The 15,456-nt window shown below is 53.6% G+C and overlaps 4 protein-coding genes across 4 annotated transcripts; 1 reads left to right on the top strand and 3 right to left on the bottom strand.

Moving 5' to 3' along the window:
• Positions 1–6,500: 6,500 nt before the first annotated feature.
• Positions 6,501–6,754, bottom strand: CCMA1212_002534 (uncharacterized protein; the record flags this gene model as incomplete). Its single annotated transcript, XM_073699915.1, has 2 exons — positions 6,501–6,554; positions 6,602–6,754. 2 exons carry the CDS (start codon positions 6,752–6,754, stop codon positions 6,501–6,503), a joined length of 207 nt encoding a protein of 68 aa, XP_073560924.1.
• Positions 6,755–8,734: 1,980 nt separating this feature from the next.
• On the bottom strand, positions 8,735–11,058 carry CCMA1212_002533 (E3 ubiquitin-protein ligase itt1; the record flags this gene model as incomplete). The annotated part of the gene is made up of 3 exons (XM_073699914.1): positions 10,477–11,058; positions 9,102–10,403; positions 8,735–8,937 (listed from the first exon to the last, which is right to left on the bottom strand). Exons 1-3 carry the CDS (start codon positions 11,051–11,053, stop codon positions 8,735–8,737), a joined length of 2,082 nt encoding a protein of 693 aa, XP_073561131.1. The 5' UTR covers positions 11,054–11,058.
• Positions 11,059–11,926: 868 nt separating this feature from the next.
• CCMA1212_002532 (uncharacterized protein) lies at positions 11,927–12,728 on the top strand (the record flags this gene model as incomplete). The annotated part of the gene is made up of 2 exons (XM_073699913.1): positions 11,927–11,986; positions 12,054–12,728. The coding sequence occupies 2 exons, from the start codon at positions 11,927–11,929 to the stop codon at positions 12,726–12,728; spliced, it is 735 nt and encodes a 244-aa protein (XP_073561130.1).
• A 625-nt stretch (positions 12,729–13,353) lies between these two features.
• Positions 13,354–15,405, bottom strand: CCMA1212_002531 (uncharacterized protein; the record flags this gene model as incomplete). The annotated part of the gene is made up of 4 exons (XM_073699912.1): positions 15,135–15,405; positions 14,918–15,078; positions 14,461–14,867; positions 13,354–14,430 (listed from the first exon to the last, which is right to left on the bottom strand). The coding sequence occupies exons 1-4, from the start codon at positions 15,398–15,400 to the stop codon at positions 13,354–13,356; spliced, it is 1,911 nt and encodes a 636-aa protein (XP_073561133.1). The 5' UTR covers positions 15,401–15,405.
• Between the last annotated feature and the right edge of the window lie 51 nt (positions 15,406–15,456).

Below are 15,456 nucleotides of genomic sequence, written 5' to 3'. Positions count from 1 at the left end.
CCTAATTCTCCGTTCTCCCGCTCCATCGAGTCGGCGCTCCGCCTTGACAACGACGGATGGCCGCTCGTCATGGGGTCGCTCATGTACAGGAATCTCCTGCTGCAGCATGCTCCCTCTCAAGGCGGTGATTTGAGACCTGGTGGTGTACGGCGCAGGCCCGTCGAAGGCTTGTCAAGGTTTCCAAGCCCACCCCGTCCGTCTGCTCAGTTTCGCTGCCCCTGCGCCTCTTGCGCCTCTGGTGCCCCTGCAATCAACTCGTCCCGCGGCGCCCCGTAAGGCAGGTACCCCGACTAGGCCGTGTCGTCGAGCCGGCCAAGCCACTTGGGGCCTTGTTTTTGACGCCTGCATATGCACGGCCACGGAGTGTCTGCGGTTATATTTCGAGTGCCTCTTGACGGCCATGCTCTAGGCTGTGTGTGGCTAGCCTTTGGCCCCCACCAACTGAAGCCTCGCGCCTCCCGCATCAACGCTCCACCCATCACCCCAATCACCTGAATTGCGCTGCAGAACCAGGACAAGGCGCGGCTGTCAGGCTCCACCTGTGCTTTCATGCGATGGCTGAACCAAACACTACCTCCACGCACGCACGAGTCTACCGCGTGGTGCTGTTGCCAGCAGCAGTGCCGTGCTTGTCGTACAGGCATTCAAGCAAATCGCAAGGCCCCGCAAGGACACCGAAAGCCGCGCGGGCCTCGTTAACTGGCACCTCGGATCATAACTCCCGTATGCCTTGTGACCTTGCTTGAGCCATCAGCATCGCTGCCACCTATCTCGCCTGAGTTTAGGTATTGGCCAGAGCCTCATTGCCTTGGGGTCCATATTCGTGCTGCAATTGCACTTACGTGCAAAGTGTGAATACTTGGTATGGAAAATACACCATGGCTCGTCCCAGGCCTTGTTCGTGATCGCTTACAGCGAAACGAACATGTCTCTGCGCCCTCTCCAGGCTTCAACATTTCGGTCCGTCCAAGCACGAGCGCACACCATCAGACCAGCACTTAGGGGGCATGGGTCTCACAAGTATCGAGGGCTTTTCTTTTTGGGCAGCGTGTGTCTGAGCCCTCAGTCAGCCCTTAATGTACAAAGCGCTCTGAGAGTACTTCGTACTTCTTGCGGAGTGTGCGAAGCAGATGTGATCAAATCCAGGCTCGTCAAAGGCTTACGAGGGCAGGCTACGCTCAGCGCCGCTGGACATGAGCAGCGTGGAACCTATGCCTGAATGATAACATTATCAAGGTACGAGGACGGCCGGAAGTACGTGCCTCGTACAATACACGACGAGGTACGCATTCACACCTTTCCTACCTACATCACCTGGATTGCCATTTTACAAACATCGCTTCCTAGTAGGCGCCAGTCACAACTCTATCGATCATCACACTCTAGCACTCCTTACAGTAGCATCCGGCAGACTCGCCGTTCAGATCCACTGCGGACGCGCCATTCCTAGCAGGGTAGATGCACGCCAGCACCTGTGCCAACTGCCGAGCAGAATCGTATGTACGTACGTATGTATGTATGTATGCACGGTACCTTGGCCATGGCACGCGCGTGCAGACTTGTGCTACGGAAGTAAGATCGTACTTGGTGGCTGGTGACATCTTTTCTGCCGGCCGAGTCAACTAGCTCAAGGTACGAACTACCACCTACGATCTTGGTTGTGAAGGGATGCATGCCTGATCAAGCACTGACGGTCTTCTCTACACAAGGCATTCATATCGAAATGCAAGGTCCTTGTCATTGTACTTTGACACTACAGTTAGTAACTCGAGGCCCTGTTCACTCTCCCTCTGTTCCAGTGACCCAAGTATGTGGCGCGTGTTGAAGATAATGCCATTTTATCATATGTCTCTGGCATTCTGTCTAACTATACTACTCGAAGTTTGCTTACAGGTACTTGTATATTCCCATAGAAGAACGGCGACTTGAACTCTACGAAAGTACGAAGTACCCTCGTGCTAATCCGTGCTATCAAAGAGTCTCGCAAACAGGCATTACCTCGTACGCCATGCAGGGACTGATTTCGCCCTCCCTGCGAAGTATGCAGATGGTGAACTGCTACTGATGCCAACGTTGCCCTTGGGGATATCTGCTACCTTGCACCCGTCTCTACCTTACACTCACGCTAGGTAGGGTAAGCTGGGGGGTGTTGGTCAGAACGCAGGACCAGCCCAAGACAGTAAGTCCAGCTGCCACACCTGCGTCTGTTTGATTAGACATCCATTTCATGTCCTGATTTTTCTGCTGAGGCCTCCTCCATTCAGGACACGTTTTTCCCTTGTTCACCAGTGCACCTTGTCTCGATGTCTGCGATTGATTGCCTGTTCTGGGTAGTATTTCCGGCTCTTCTTCATGCGCGCCACACCCTGTTCGACTCTCTGCAGCTGCTGCGCTGAATGACCAGCATTTGTGGCGCTGGGGCCCTGCCTGCATGTGACGGCGGGATCGCTGCCATGTACATACGAAGTACGAGTATGTACGGGGGCAAGCAAGGCAGGGAGGGCGGGCATACTCGTACGAGCATCCCGAGCCAAATCTTCGTCTCCCGTCGCCACCAAACGCGCGAGGGTAAGACAAGGCTCTGCCTCGGGAGCCTCCCAGCCCCTAGATAGCGCCCCATGACAGCCACGCCCGGAATAGCTACAGAAGCGATCCTGCCCTCATCTCGAGTCTCATCGCTCTGCACCGGGTCTTTTTCTCGCTGGCGATGTAACCATCAGGGCTCCTTTGGGGGCCGCTTTTGAGATCTCACCGTCCAGGGCCCTCATCGCGATGGTCGACAAGCAGCGCCAGATGGCTGAGGGTTACTTCCCGTCTCTCCACCCCCATGCTCCTTTTGCCATCACAAGGCATCCTGGACGTCCCACGCGAAGGCCGGCCACTTGTTGTGGCCTCCCCACGAGCGAGAAAAAGCATGGTGCAAGGCCTGGACAGAGGGGCCTGGAGCTGCCACAGGCCGCAAAGCACCAAGCCGATCTAGGCAGAGCTTCGTCTCCTCCCTCGCGCCTGACATGGATCATTTTATCCGCCTCCAAAGTGCATGCTCTCACTACCTACGGAGAGCATACCTGCACCCTTCCGGAGCCTCACACTCTGTCTTGCATCGCATCCGGACCATACGGGCCCAGCAGCCTAAGGAGACAGCCGATTGCTAAAGTACAGGCACAATCATGTCATGGTGGTCCAGGAGACACTATTCACGTAATATCGTATCATGCATACAAATGCTCTTTACGCACAAACTCCCTTCGGCTTTTGGCCGAGGTTGTTTTAGCGACGTCACAGAGCTTTGCCGGCATAGCCAGCAGGCCGCTGTTCGTCACGGAGGGTGAGCCACGGACCGGTATCATCACCCACCACCACCCGAGAGCGACGACCATTACGGATATCCATCATCGAGGTGTGCATGCCATCTTGTTTCCTATCTCAAAACGGCGTGTACCAAGTACATGTTCTTTGTTTGGTTATCGCCAGCGATTCCAGGCGGGCATTCACTCCTTTGCAACCTGCGCAGAACTCATTCGCTGTGCTTATCCGTCCGTACGCGAGGGTCTCTGGCCAGGATCTCTGGTCAGCCAACATACTCGGAGAACTATAACATGCTTATTATTACCTACTCGCATATCTGCTACCTACGACCCACGGCGCGGTACTTCGTACACTCAACTGCAAGTGCGGGCAAAGTCCACGATGCTCTCCTGTACCTGTGCATGCATGGCCAGGCGACCTTTGGCTCGGATCTACTACTAATACCCGTTCGCCTAATATCTTACGCATGAACTGTCCTCCGTATCTGCGCAGACACATGCAAGCTCCCTCGGCATCTCGGGACTACTTGATGAGCTTGGCGCACTTGGAACCATTGCAAAGCTGCAGCTTGGAGATGGAAGCATCGAGGCCAACGTTGCGTTTGTTTTTGTCATTGGTATGCCGGGTCCAGTGGAACTCATTATCTGTTTATACACACTATCAGCATCAAAGGATCCTCGCAGAGAAAAAGAACCACTGGTCGTCTTGTCATGTCGCACTCGGTAGCAGCAGCCTACAGGGTATCATTTTCCAGGGCTTGATGATCTACGGCGCTTTGGCAAGATGCAGATCCCCGGTCTGCAAAGCATATAATACGATCCTTGGACAATGGGGCTCCCTAGGATGTTTTTCGAGGGCCCAAATTCCGTGATGGCCCGGTTCAACTTGCGAAGCATTCAAGTACGAGGCGCCTGTGTCCGAGGACGAAGTACTTCATCATTCACAGTCCATGAAAACTCGTCCATCGCATTGAGTTCGGGGGGGAGGGGGCAGAGAAGTGTTTTCCCGGCTGCAGTTGAAACAAACGGCTTCCCCCTCGGACCGTTGCATACTGTGCGTCGATCATGGTGCCAGCCAGTCCGCCAAGGGAATTCTCGGTTTGTACTCCTCGCTTGGGAAGAGGTATCTGCAAGCCTTGCAAGCCGGCGGCCGAGATCCTTACGGCCGTTGGCTGGCAGGCGTCTAAGCTTCCTTGGTCGGCCGCTTTGATGCCACCCCCCTGCTAAGACCTTACCCGTAAGGAACAGGCGCCTTTGCGCTTTGACCCGCAGAAACCCCGCGATGGAAGTTGTTGCATGACAAGTCCATGCCCCTGTTGAAGGAAGAGCCCACTTATACCGGTCCGCTAAGTTGTGCGGAGCATCGACAGGAGCGCGGGTACAGGCATCTGTGCCGCGGCCGTGTTGGCTTGTCATGAAGCTGCCTCGCCAGATCAGCTCTCGACTCAGTCCAGACGAACAGGAGCTTTGCCAGGCGCTCTCAGCCAGCATTCATCAGGGCCATGGACGACGTGATAAGCTGCGAGCTCAGGGGGGAGGAGCGAGAGGGAGAAGAAAGAAGGAAAGAAAAAGACGATGAAAAGGGGAAACGAGACGAAAAGAGATGGAGAGGCAAGGCAAAGGAAAGGAACAAGAGGAAACGCGCCATTGGAGCGGCGTTACCGCTCATCGGCGGCCGACGCACTACGCAGAATCAGATTATGTTTCTAAACCCTGAGATGCGGATGGTTCGGTCTTGACTGCCGGACGGAATGGAGGGAACATTTGACGGCGCGGTGCGTTGCTTTGCGCGAATAACTTGGTTTGCTTTGTTGCGTTTGCCAGACTACCCTGAGACGACACTTTGACCTTAGGCATCCGCCCACACCTACAATGGAGCGCAACAGCCGAACAGCGAGCATGGACAACAAAGCAAATAAGCGCCCGGACGCCACCCGCCATGACGGGGAGCCATGACGGGGAGCAACCGACAAGCGTCTCCAATAAAGGCGGCACAGAGGCTTGCGTACTTCCATGGGGATGTGGTTGGACTTCATACTGGTCTTCCGAATAGGCGAGAAGATAACATGAGGGTAGCGGGATGTCACCCACGGTTGAAGTTACACCACACATCGACTTCCGTGCACCACCTTGATGGCCAGGAAGCAGATTATCAACGATTACAGTACATCTTCATGTGGCAGAAAATGGAGCTAAGAGAAAGCAGCCGGCAGAGGCTCACCTCACCCCGCGCCATGAATCGGATCTGCTTCGTACTACTACGGAGTATGGATATATGTGCATACTCCGTACGTCCTGGGTGTTACCCTTTATACCCCAGTGCTTAGCGTGGGATCAATCGCAACTGACCAAAGCATCTGCTAGAGCACGGCCAGGTCTGAGCAGTCTTACTGGTATGCGCTTTATATGAGGTCGGAGCGATTGTATGCGGTGGCGTAGCCATGCTCCATGAGACTCGATGGCTCATCCGAATCCCATGTTGGATGTCCAGCCATGGCATTCTATCTTCGAACCTTTCATATCAACTCTCCGCGTCGACTTCGAGTGCTATGCCCATGAGCATAGGACGTTGCATCCTCGGAGAGCGGCACACTTGTCGTGAGTCTGCCCAGCAGCCGCACGGAGTCGGTGGAGGCTTGACCATGGAAAGAGCACGCTCAGATATCAGTCGTTGAAGGCAAGCTCAGCATGCTGATCTGAGATGTTAGTGGCACTTGTGTCGTCAGAGCTCTCTCGCATAAGCAGCATTGTGGCAGAGGGTCCGAAACCCCTCCTATGCTGAATGGATACTGGTGCTTCGTACGTCCAGCATCCACGCCCTCCCCACGCTGCTGAGTGCTCATCAGTTGTCAATTCAGTTCCCAGAAGCTGTTTCAGAGTCATTTCCGCACTTTCTCAGGCGATATTAGTTGCACGGATGGCCTCGAACCATGATGATACAACTGACTACATAATCAGAAGATGTCTTCCCGGCTCATTGCCAAGGCAATAGGGGGCTGGTGCTGATACCGCTCATGAAGGCGTCGTCAGAAGGCCATCTCACGCAAGCATTCTCTGTCAAGTCGTCGAGGTGAAGGAGCAAATCGGACATCTTCAGAAATCTACATACAAGCAGCAAGCGGTGCGACATTGTCGGATGCTACGCTACCAGGGACTTGTGCTACTACTCCGCATGAGGTAGTACCGGCATGGCTAGTGCTCGTATGGATCACCGCCAGGAATACGACGTTGCTGCTCGGTACTAGCCTGGACACCAGCTAGAGTACTCGTACATTATCCGCACCTCGACTGACTCCGTGGGGCGCCATACGTGCGAGAGACATGCCTCGTGAGAAATGATGGGGTCGGCTGAGAAGCTTGGATGACAAACCACATACGATACCCTGCTGCTTGAGGACTATCTCCATCGGCTTCCACACGATGTGGCCAGGGGTTGGTTGGTGCATGTTTGCTTCTGCTCAGCACTGTAACAACCAAATGCCTAACGGCAGTGGTGAGACAAGGTGCGTGTCATCACTGATTGGAAGCATATGCAATGGAGAGATACGAGGCCACGGTCATGTCTTCAACGCGAAGTTTCTACAGGCCGCATGTCTGCTTCGCGGAACGAGGAACAGATCTGAGCTACGGCACTTGAGAGGGATTTCGACGCTTTATGCTTAATGAAGTTATGTGACGCCCTCTTTCGCGGTTTTTATATCGGCTTACTACTACGTTCTTTCGGGCTGGACTAGTTGACACACATGCGTCCGCTGCGCTACCACGCAAGGCATCAAGCACATGAGCAGCATGAACTCTGTCACAATCTGCATCTGCCGTCTTGTGTGCCGCATCTGCCGGTACTATACTATACCACAACCATTACTGCGTCATACCACGAGGACCGTGCCAATCCCTTTTCTTCCTTTCTTCAACCGTTTGGAGAAAACAGCACATGGAGGTTCGGTGTTAGAAGCCCTTGGTGGTAGCAGATGAGGATGCGAAAGCGATGCCGAGCTCGCGGTCCCCTTTGTCAAGGGGTGTCATTTATTCCGTCTCGTCTCCTTTTTATGCCCCTTTTGACCTTGTCTTTTGCCCAGTTTCTCTCTGTCTCTACTGGCCGATCCAATGCCTGCCCTTGCCTCCCACCCCGGTCACCCCAGAAGTCTGCACATCTACTTTGCATGTTGCTCCGTATGCCGCGTGGTCTCGGAGACAGCGACGCTTTGGTACAGGCCGTGGGGGAGGGATGCTGGTGATGGGCACGAGCCGCGAGTGGCCAGGTGAGGCGGAAGGCCCGAAAGGGTTTCTCCGCCATGGCCGCCGCTGGCCGCGATCCGGCAGCATCGACGTGAGCTCTATGAAGGTATCCCCCCCCTTAGTAGCTGACCACTCACTCTCTGGCAAACGAGATTGCCTGCTTCTTTGCCACGGGCCAAGGGGGAGGGGGCATGATGCATGTTTGTTGCTGCACGTTTCCAGACGGTGACTGTGGACTGAGAAACAAGTGTCTAGCTAAGCACCCTCTGCGGATTCTGAGTGCCGAACGGACAATGATCAACAATCTTTCTGTTTCCGATATGATTTGCCGGGGGGGATGCAAGGTAGGGAAAAAAGTTAGGGAAGATGCAATAATCAGCCTCGTCAAGGCGAGAGAGACGAGGCAAGGGGGACTTGAGCAAACCCACGCTCGGGCCCGGCAGTGGCATATGCGTTTTGGCGCGGGAATCCACCTCCCGTTCATTTCCACAGCATGGCCGAAAACCCCAAACACGGAAACTGACAGTTTGTTGAACACAACTTTGTTTGATGGTGGAAAGATTAGCAATGGCATTTTCTCGGCCTCACTAACAGCGAGGAAGGGGAATGGGCATCCCCTTGCTGCTTGGTCCAAGTGGTTCACCTTTTTGTCCTGCTTTATTTGGCATCTGGTTTGCTCTTGAAGGACGATCCAAGAGGGCAATGAAAGGAAATTTACCATCCTGGTTCATTAGACGGATCTTGTATAGCGCACGATGGCCTCATTTGCCCATGTAACGTTCTCTTCAACTGTTAGATGGAGGAATGGCATCTTGTAGACAGATACTCTGCAGGAGACAGATGCTCTGTAGAAAAGTCCCCCTGCTACAAGCCCGTCGCCCTCAGCTACTTGGGTTTACAAGCGGTAATCAATTGCAAAGGAGCTGGTGAAGCACGTTGTTTCGTTGTTTCGTACTTTATATATATCATATGCCTTGAAGATATCCGAATAATTGCTCGACAGTAAGGGTAGGCTGGCGGTATAAATGACAAGCAGTGTACAGAGTACAGAAGAAAAAAAAGAAAAAAGAAAAAAGCATCATGATAACCGCTAAATGTAAATCGAGTAGGCTTCATACAGACGTTTGATGCAGGTTTTCATCTTGGCATATACAATTCGTGATCTTTGCTGATACTTTCCTGCCATGTCACCGTATTCGCCAGTTCTCGTTGTCGTCATCTGACTCGTCTCCGTCAACTTCATCCTCAGCATCGATGAGTGCCATCTGGACAAAGTGCCGAATCCACGCCTCCTGAGCGGCATCGAGCACGTCCTCATTGTTGGGATTGCCGTCTTGAGGCTGCCTCGCCGCGCCCGCAGGGGCTTCACCACGGACGGCGCCTCCACGACCTGCAGCTCCTCTGCCTCGTGCTCCTCCTCCTCCTCCTCCTCCCTCCTCCTCCTCCTCCTCCTCCTCCTCCTCCTCCTCTCCTCCTCNCCTCCTCCTCCTCCTCCTCCTCCTCCTCCTCCTCCTCCTCCTCCTCCTCCTCCTCCTCCTCCTCCTCCTCCTCCACCTCGTCCACCGTCCTGAGCAGCTCGACGGACATCACCCCTGGCACCCCTTGCGCGGTTGGCAGCATGGCCTCTGGCATTGTTATTGCCAGCCTGGCCTGGACGGTAGTTCGGACCATGTGCCGCCTGACGTCCTCTACCTGCTCCTCCGCCGCGGCCTCTGGCAGGCTGGTTATCTGCACCTCGAGGCGCAGCACGCCCTTGATTGGGACCATTGTTATTGTTGTTGTTGTTGTTGCCATTAGGAACCGGGTTGTCGACGAGTCGTAGAACAAGGGGGGCTTCGCGAGCTACGGCAACTCTTTGTCCATTCTCGTCCAGCTGTGCCGGCCCGTTTGCGTTGGCATTGGCATTGTGCTCGTCCTCGTCGTCATCCACCTCTTCAATAGCAATGCCAACCCATTCTTCGTCTTCTGGCGCAGCTTCACCAGCGTTATCGTTGACCGCAGCACCTCTTCCACCAACGAACCCTATGCCGACATCGTCGCCATCTCCACCTTCCAGCTCCCACAGGCGCATGTAGCATGATGTAACCTTTCCGTTCTCCTGTTGGTTGTAATGGCGGTACGGGTTCCCTGGATCCAGCCAAGAGGAACACAAATAGCAAAAGTGGGTGTCGCATCGCGAGCAGATCATATGGTTACAGCCGTGAGTCTTCTGTGCGGGAGCGTTGCAGGTCGGGCAGGGGCTCGTGTGCAGCTTGAGGTATTCAAGAGAAGCCTTCTCTTCCTCGGTGAGTTCACCATCCTTGCGCCGTGGGGCGCAATGAAAGAACTCTCCGTGCCATGATTGAAAGCATCGGCTGCAAAAGGCGAATCCGCAATCTTCGCAGACGGACAATAGGTCCCCAGGGTTGAACTTATCCGCCCCTTTCTTACCCTTTTCGTCTTTTTCATCCTCGTCAGACTCGGCGTCGGACGTCTCACCGAAATCAAGACCTGATGGTTTCTTGTGCTTCTTGGAGCGAGCAGCTCCATTACACCACTGTCGAGGGCAATAGATGGTGTTCTTGTCGGATTCGAGTTCCGTCTTATACTTGAGATCGACGTAGCGCTTGACCATGTCTTCAGATAGCCCAATCTGCAGCAGTTCGCTAGGGCTGATGAAAACTTTGGGCTTGCGCCCCTTTTCCTCTGCACCATTGGCGGCCGTGGAGCGTTCTTTGGCGCAGTTTGGGGCTAAACAGCGAACAGTTGACAAGTTTCCTTCTTTGATGGCATCATTGTAAAAGTCCTGGAGACATTGCAGGCAGAAGATGTGACCGCAGTCAAGCATCTTATGACACTTTGACCCTTTCTTGGGATCTTGAGAGCGTCGTGAAAGTGTTAGTATAAGGACTCACAAAACGAGGTAAGACATGGTCCATCTCATACGTACCTAAGCATATGCCACAGTCAAATGTCTCCTTATCAAACGCCGCCTTCTTGGCTTTGATATCGTAGTCCAGCACCGCAAGTTTATGCTCTGGGTCAACCTGAAGAGTGCCCTCGGCGGTGATGGCCCCAAACACGTCGTCAGCAGCCTGCTGGAGGTGGTCGATGTAAGTATAGACCACCAAGTCCCGTCCCATTTCCTCCCACAGCTGGGACGCTTCTTCAGCTAGTTGAGAAAGCTTGTCTGCTGAGAGCCACTGGGGAGCTGTTGAGATCTTCACCAAGGGTGGGCATGTTGCGGGATAGCCGTCTGGTAAGGTGATGTGTAAAGCAAGAGGAGGCAGATGAGAGACTTGCAAAGAGTCTTCCGGAGCCGGTGCCGCAGACGCGGAGCCGTTGAGAGCCTGGTCAGACGGAGCAGCCGCGGGGAACGTGACGGTTACGGGAGCAGCCGGTTCGACGGGCAGCTCGAGTTCAACGACAAATCCAGCGCCATCAGGGCGGCGAAGCTCGGGGTAAATGGCCGCGAGGGTTTCCAGCTCCGTGGCGCGAGCGTCATCGTCATCGGCTGTTGAATCCATGTCGTCTGCTCAGCTGAATCATGTCCAGAGCAGCAAAAGGGCCTGAAGCGTATGTGATTCTCGTACGAGAGAAGAGCGATACGGGATGTGTGATTGACAGATGCCAAATATCACCAAGAGAAGGATCGTCTCGAGATTTTGAAGAACCCTAGTGCGGAACAGTGGCAAAGGGCGTGAGTAAGAGTCGAGGTGCTTCTGCCTTAATCGGCGATAATTGCTAATCCAATCACATCGAGAGCGTCCGCCGTGCTAACGCCCACTTGTCTGTCGCTCGGTAACCAACAGACGAGGGACGACGGAAAGAAGTTATCCTATAAATTCAGTCCGTATGTGTAGACGCCTTCGTTGAGCAATCAGGCTGTCGAGTGAGTTGATGAGAGAAGATGAGATACTTTACCGAAGAAGAAGGAGAAGACGAATTTTATGTGATGCTCTTCTGGAAGCCGCTTCCCAATGTGTCACTTGCCGTGGTGGCGCAGAAAAAAAAAGGGATCCTGCGCCACACTTTTCGCGTGGAATCAAGCCACAGTTTTCCTTCCTTTCCTTCAGTCCCAGATGCCGTCACATGCGGATCGTCTCGACTATGTTGTCCTTGCATCATCCAACTTCAACTGCTCGCTCTTCTTCACCTGCCCTGTTCTTTGTCTGCGATCGATCATTTGCACCGCATATGATGTCAAGCCAGTAGCCGAATCCAGACTCACTCCATCCTTTTTGTTCTTCTTTCCTCTCTCTCTCTTTCTCTCATTTTACATTCATTTTTCCTTTGCTTTGCTACCTTCTTTCTTGCACCAACTTATCATGCTCATAGCCGTCTGAGCCAGCCCTCCTTGAGCCTCATCTCCTCAACCGCCTCACCAACCTCCAGCAGCCATGGACAGCGACGACTACACATCCACCCTCGCCTCCCTCTCCGTAACCCATGTCTACTATGTAATCCAACCATTCCCCCGTTCCCACCCTCTCCTCAGTACCTCCGACTAATCACTTCCAATTCCAGGACCCAAACGACTACATCTCCCTCCTATGCGCCTACCTAGCTCTCCTCCCCCAGGCCCTCTGCGTCGTCTACGCAACCCTCATCTTCTCCACCCGCGAAGCCGAGATATGCCTCGCCTTCGCCGGCCAGCTCGCCTGCGAGGCCCTCAACTTCCTCCTCAAGCGCCTCATCAAGGAGGAGCGCCCGCGCCGCATCCACGGCAAGGGCTACGGCATGCCCAGCTCCCACGCCCAGTTCGTCGCCTTCTGGAGCGTCTCCCTCGCCCTGTTCCTCCTCGCCCGGCATAAGCCCCGTCCACAGCAACAGTCAAAGTCGAAATCGTCGTCGAGAAATATCGCCTGGGAGGGCGGGCGGCCGTGGAGTTTGGCCGAGAGGCTGGCTGTGAGTCTCGCTGCGGCGCTGGTTGCTGCGGCGACGGCGTGGAGCAGGATATACTTGAACTATCATACGACGACGCAGGTGGCTGCCGGCGTGGCTGCCGGTGTCGTCTTTGCGCTGGTATGGTTTGTAGCGACGGAGCTTCTTAGGAGGACGGGATGGTTGGCTTGGGGCCTTGAGCTGCCGCCCGCGAAGATGTTGAGGATACGCGATCTAGTGGTGGAAGAGGACATGTGCCAGGCGGGATGGGAAAAGTGGGAAGAGAAGAAGAAGACAAAAGAGACAAAGACAAAGTAGATGGCATATACAAGATAAAGAAGGCCATGTACAGTTCATATGGCAAATGGCAACATGCTGCTTCACACATGGGTGCGATTCATTATGGAAGTCACTCATCATTGGCATGCTTCATGTTCATGTCTTCTTGTTGTCGTGATTGACCTATATACACATAGCATTTTCGCAACATTTGGCCTGCTAGTAGAGTAGTAGTTAAGAGATAATACCCTCGGCTTTACATGTGGCCCTGGAGGTCTCCTCATACCCGAGTAAGGAAGGTACAGTAGGAAAAGAGAGGAAAGGTAGAACAAAATAAGACAGGTATGAGAACGAAAAGCAAATACTAGGATTGTAACAAGGCTTCGTTCGTCATGGCAGAATGACGAGTCATATCGCCCCAACAACCAGAAAGAATGCCCCTCACAGAAGGGTTAAAGGAGAAGATGAATAGAGAAAAGGAGGGAAGAAAGAGTCTGGACGTTTCCTCGAAATCTTGGGGAATGCAGATTTCTGGACAGCAGCCCAGGTGGTCGCTGCTGTCGAGATAGACAAGTCGATTCAGGGACCAACTCAAGAATCGGCTGATGTTAGAAGGCAATATGGAAGAAAGGGAAAATAAAGTCGTTAGGAAATAAAGCAATCATCAAATCCAGTCCGCAGTTCCCACCGAGTATTTGCCATCAGTCGACTGAGCACCAATAGTCGAAGGGAAGGAATCAATACTCTTGCGACCCCTTCCATGTGAAGTTACGGGCTTTCCGGGATTGTACACAGCAGGAGCAAGCGTCATGGGTTGCTCGTCAGACTTCACTTCGACAGTTGCCCTGGTAGGCGGGTGAGCCAACTCCCTGCGACCGATATTTGTAGCAACACTGCTGCGGCGAGAGCTCGCTGCGCTGGGAAACTGCTCGGTCTGGGCCACATCCGACGAGGAGGATCCTGGACGAGTCGGCGAAGAGGGCCTCTTGGGGGAGAGGTAAAAGGAACTCTCCAGTCGCGCCACGTCCTCGAGATTGGACACTCTCAAGCCAATCTGGACTGTCGCAGAACTGACCAGTGACGATTCTCGATTGTGCCTGGGGGCCCCTGAGACGCGAATCGTGGGCGGCGGCAAAAGCTCCTCAAACATCTCGTTAGCGAGTGGCATGCGCTCCTTATCTACCATCGGCGCATCTGGCGTATAGGTCGTTGAAGGAAGGAGAGTGGCCCCCTTGGGCTTGCTCTCAAGCGCCTCTCGCTGGTTCGGAAACAAATTGTACGAATTATTTCGAGGCCGAGTCACAACTTGCGTCGGAGATTCGATCGCCGGATTCGAGTCGCCAGTAACATCTCTGCTGGTGGGAAACTTGGTTTGTGCCGCTGCAGGGCCATCGTTTTCCCCGGTTGTTGGTTTCACAGTCCCTCCTCTAGACCCAAAAATGCTCCGGCGAGATTGAAACACGTTCACTGGTGAGACCGGCTGTTCAATCTGGGTGTTGAATATCTGCGATCCGCGCCATGAGTCCATGGACTTTTCTCTCCTCGGACTGCCGAGCTCGACATGTCCGAGAGGGCCAATCTTCTGCATCTTGCGGGAGCGGAGGAAGAGATAGAGAGAGCCAAAGGTAATTCCCGAGACGTTGCTTGCCACCGAGCCTACCATACTAAGGTTCAGTTGTATGTTCGTCATAGCGAGTGGGTTTTGGGCCGAAATGCTAAAGAAGAAGGGAGCGATCAATCCCTGATTTCCATGTTAGTCGCACATACAGACACACAAGATGGGCATCCCAGGAGAACGTGCATTTAATACGGCACCTAAGATCATGTAGTAAACCATCTTGGATGCGGCCACCCTTTCGATAATGCCGATTGATGTGTCTCGATGCAGTCGAACAAATATGATGATGGCTCCGATGACCAGGGCGCAGCCAATGGTTGTCAAAAGGGCGAATGACTCGAGCCTCCAGGTCTGGACAAACCAGAAAAGAGAAGCATAACACAGGTCGGGAGGCCTCATAACACGCGTCTGCACATACATCACCAGGGTACCGATGACGACAATGAGGAGGCAGGCGACAATGACCCATCTGGGTCGCTGTTGGAATGGCTTCCGCCTCAGAGCTTGGACGGTCGATTCCAGACCAAAGACTAGTTGGATGAACGGGACAACGAAGAGGGCTAGCAATGATTAGAGTCGGCCTTGAGGAGTTTCGTGGGAACAAACTTACCGGGTAACATGGCCTGTGATATAGACGCACATCCTAAGATCAGGAGGCCCTCCAGGCCTTTGATCTGGGTTGCCACGTATATGATGCCCTGAATTATGATACCGATGGATAAGACGAATGGGAATGCTTCTGATATCTCAATGTATCTGATGAAGGACGAACTAGAGCAGTGTTAGCTGGCAATTGTCCACTGGGCAGTAAAGCCGGTGAGAAATACCGAAATCCGAATGCTGGATCGCTCTTTTGAGTCGCCTTGTAACCATTTCGAAATATGATGACTGCCAACACGAAAGCCATGGCAATGTTGAATCCAGCAAGTATGATAATCATAGAGCGGACTTGCCGGGCGACGTCGAATCTGAGGCTGTTGATGACGGAAGTTGTCGTATTGTCCATGAACTGGAATCCTCCCAAATCATCGTCCACTCCCCTGCCCCAAACCATCCCTCTTGGCTGCTCTGATGGCTCAATCCAGCTGTCCATGTTTGCTGCTGTCTTGTTGAATCACTCTCACTTGCTCTTTGGTTGCGAAATCATTG

The sequence above is a fragment of the Trichoderma ghanense genome, assembly GCF_004382785.1.
Source record: "Trichoderma ghanense strain CCMA-1212 chromosome Unknown scaffold_2, whole genome shotgun sequence".
NCBI lineage: Eukaryota > Fungi > Ascomycota > Sordariomycetes > Hypocreales > Hypocreaceae > Trichoderma > Trichoderma ghanense.
Note: the sequence above shows the minus strand (reverse complement) of the source record. Positions and strands in the feature narration are given on the sequence as shown.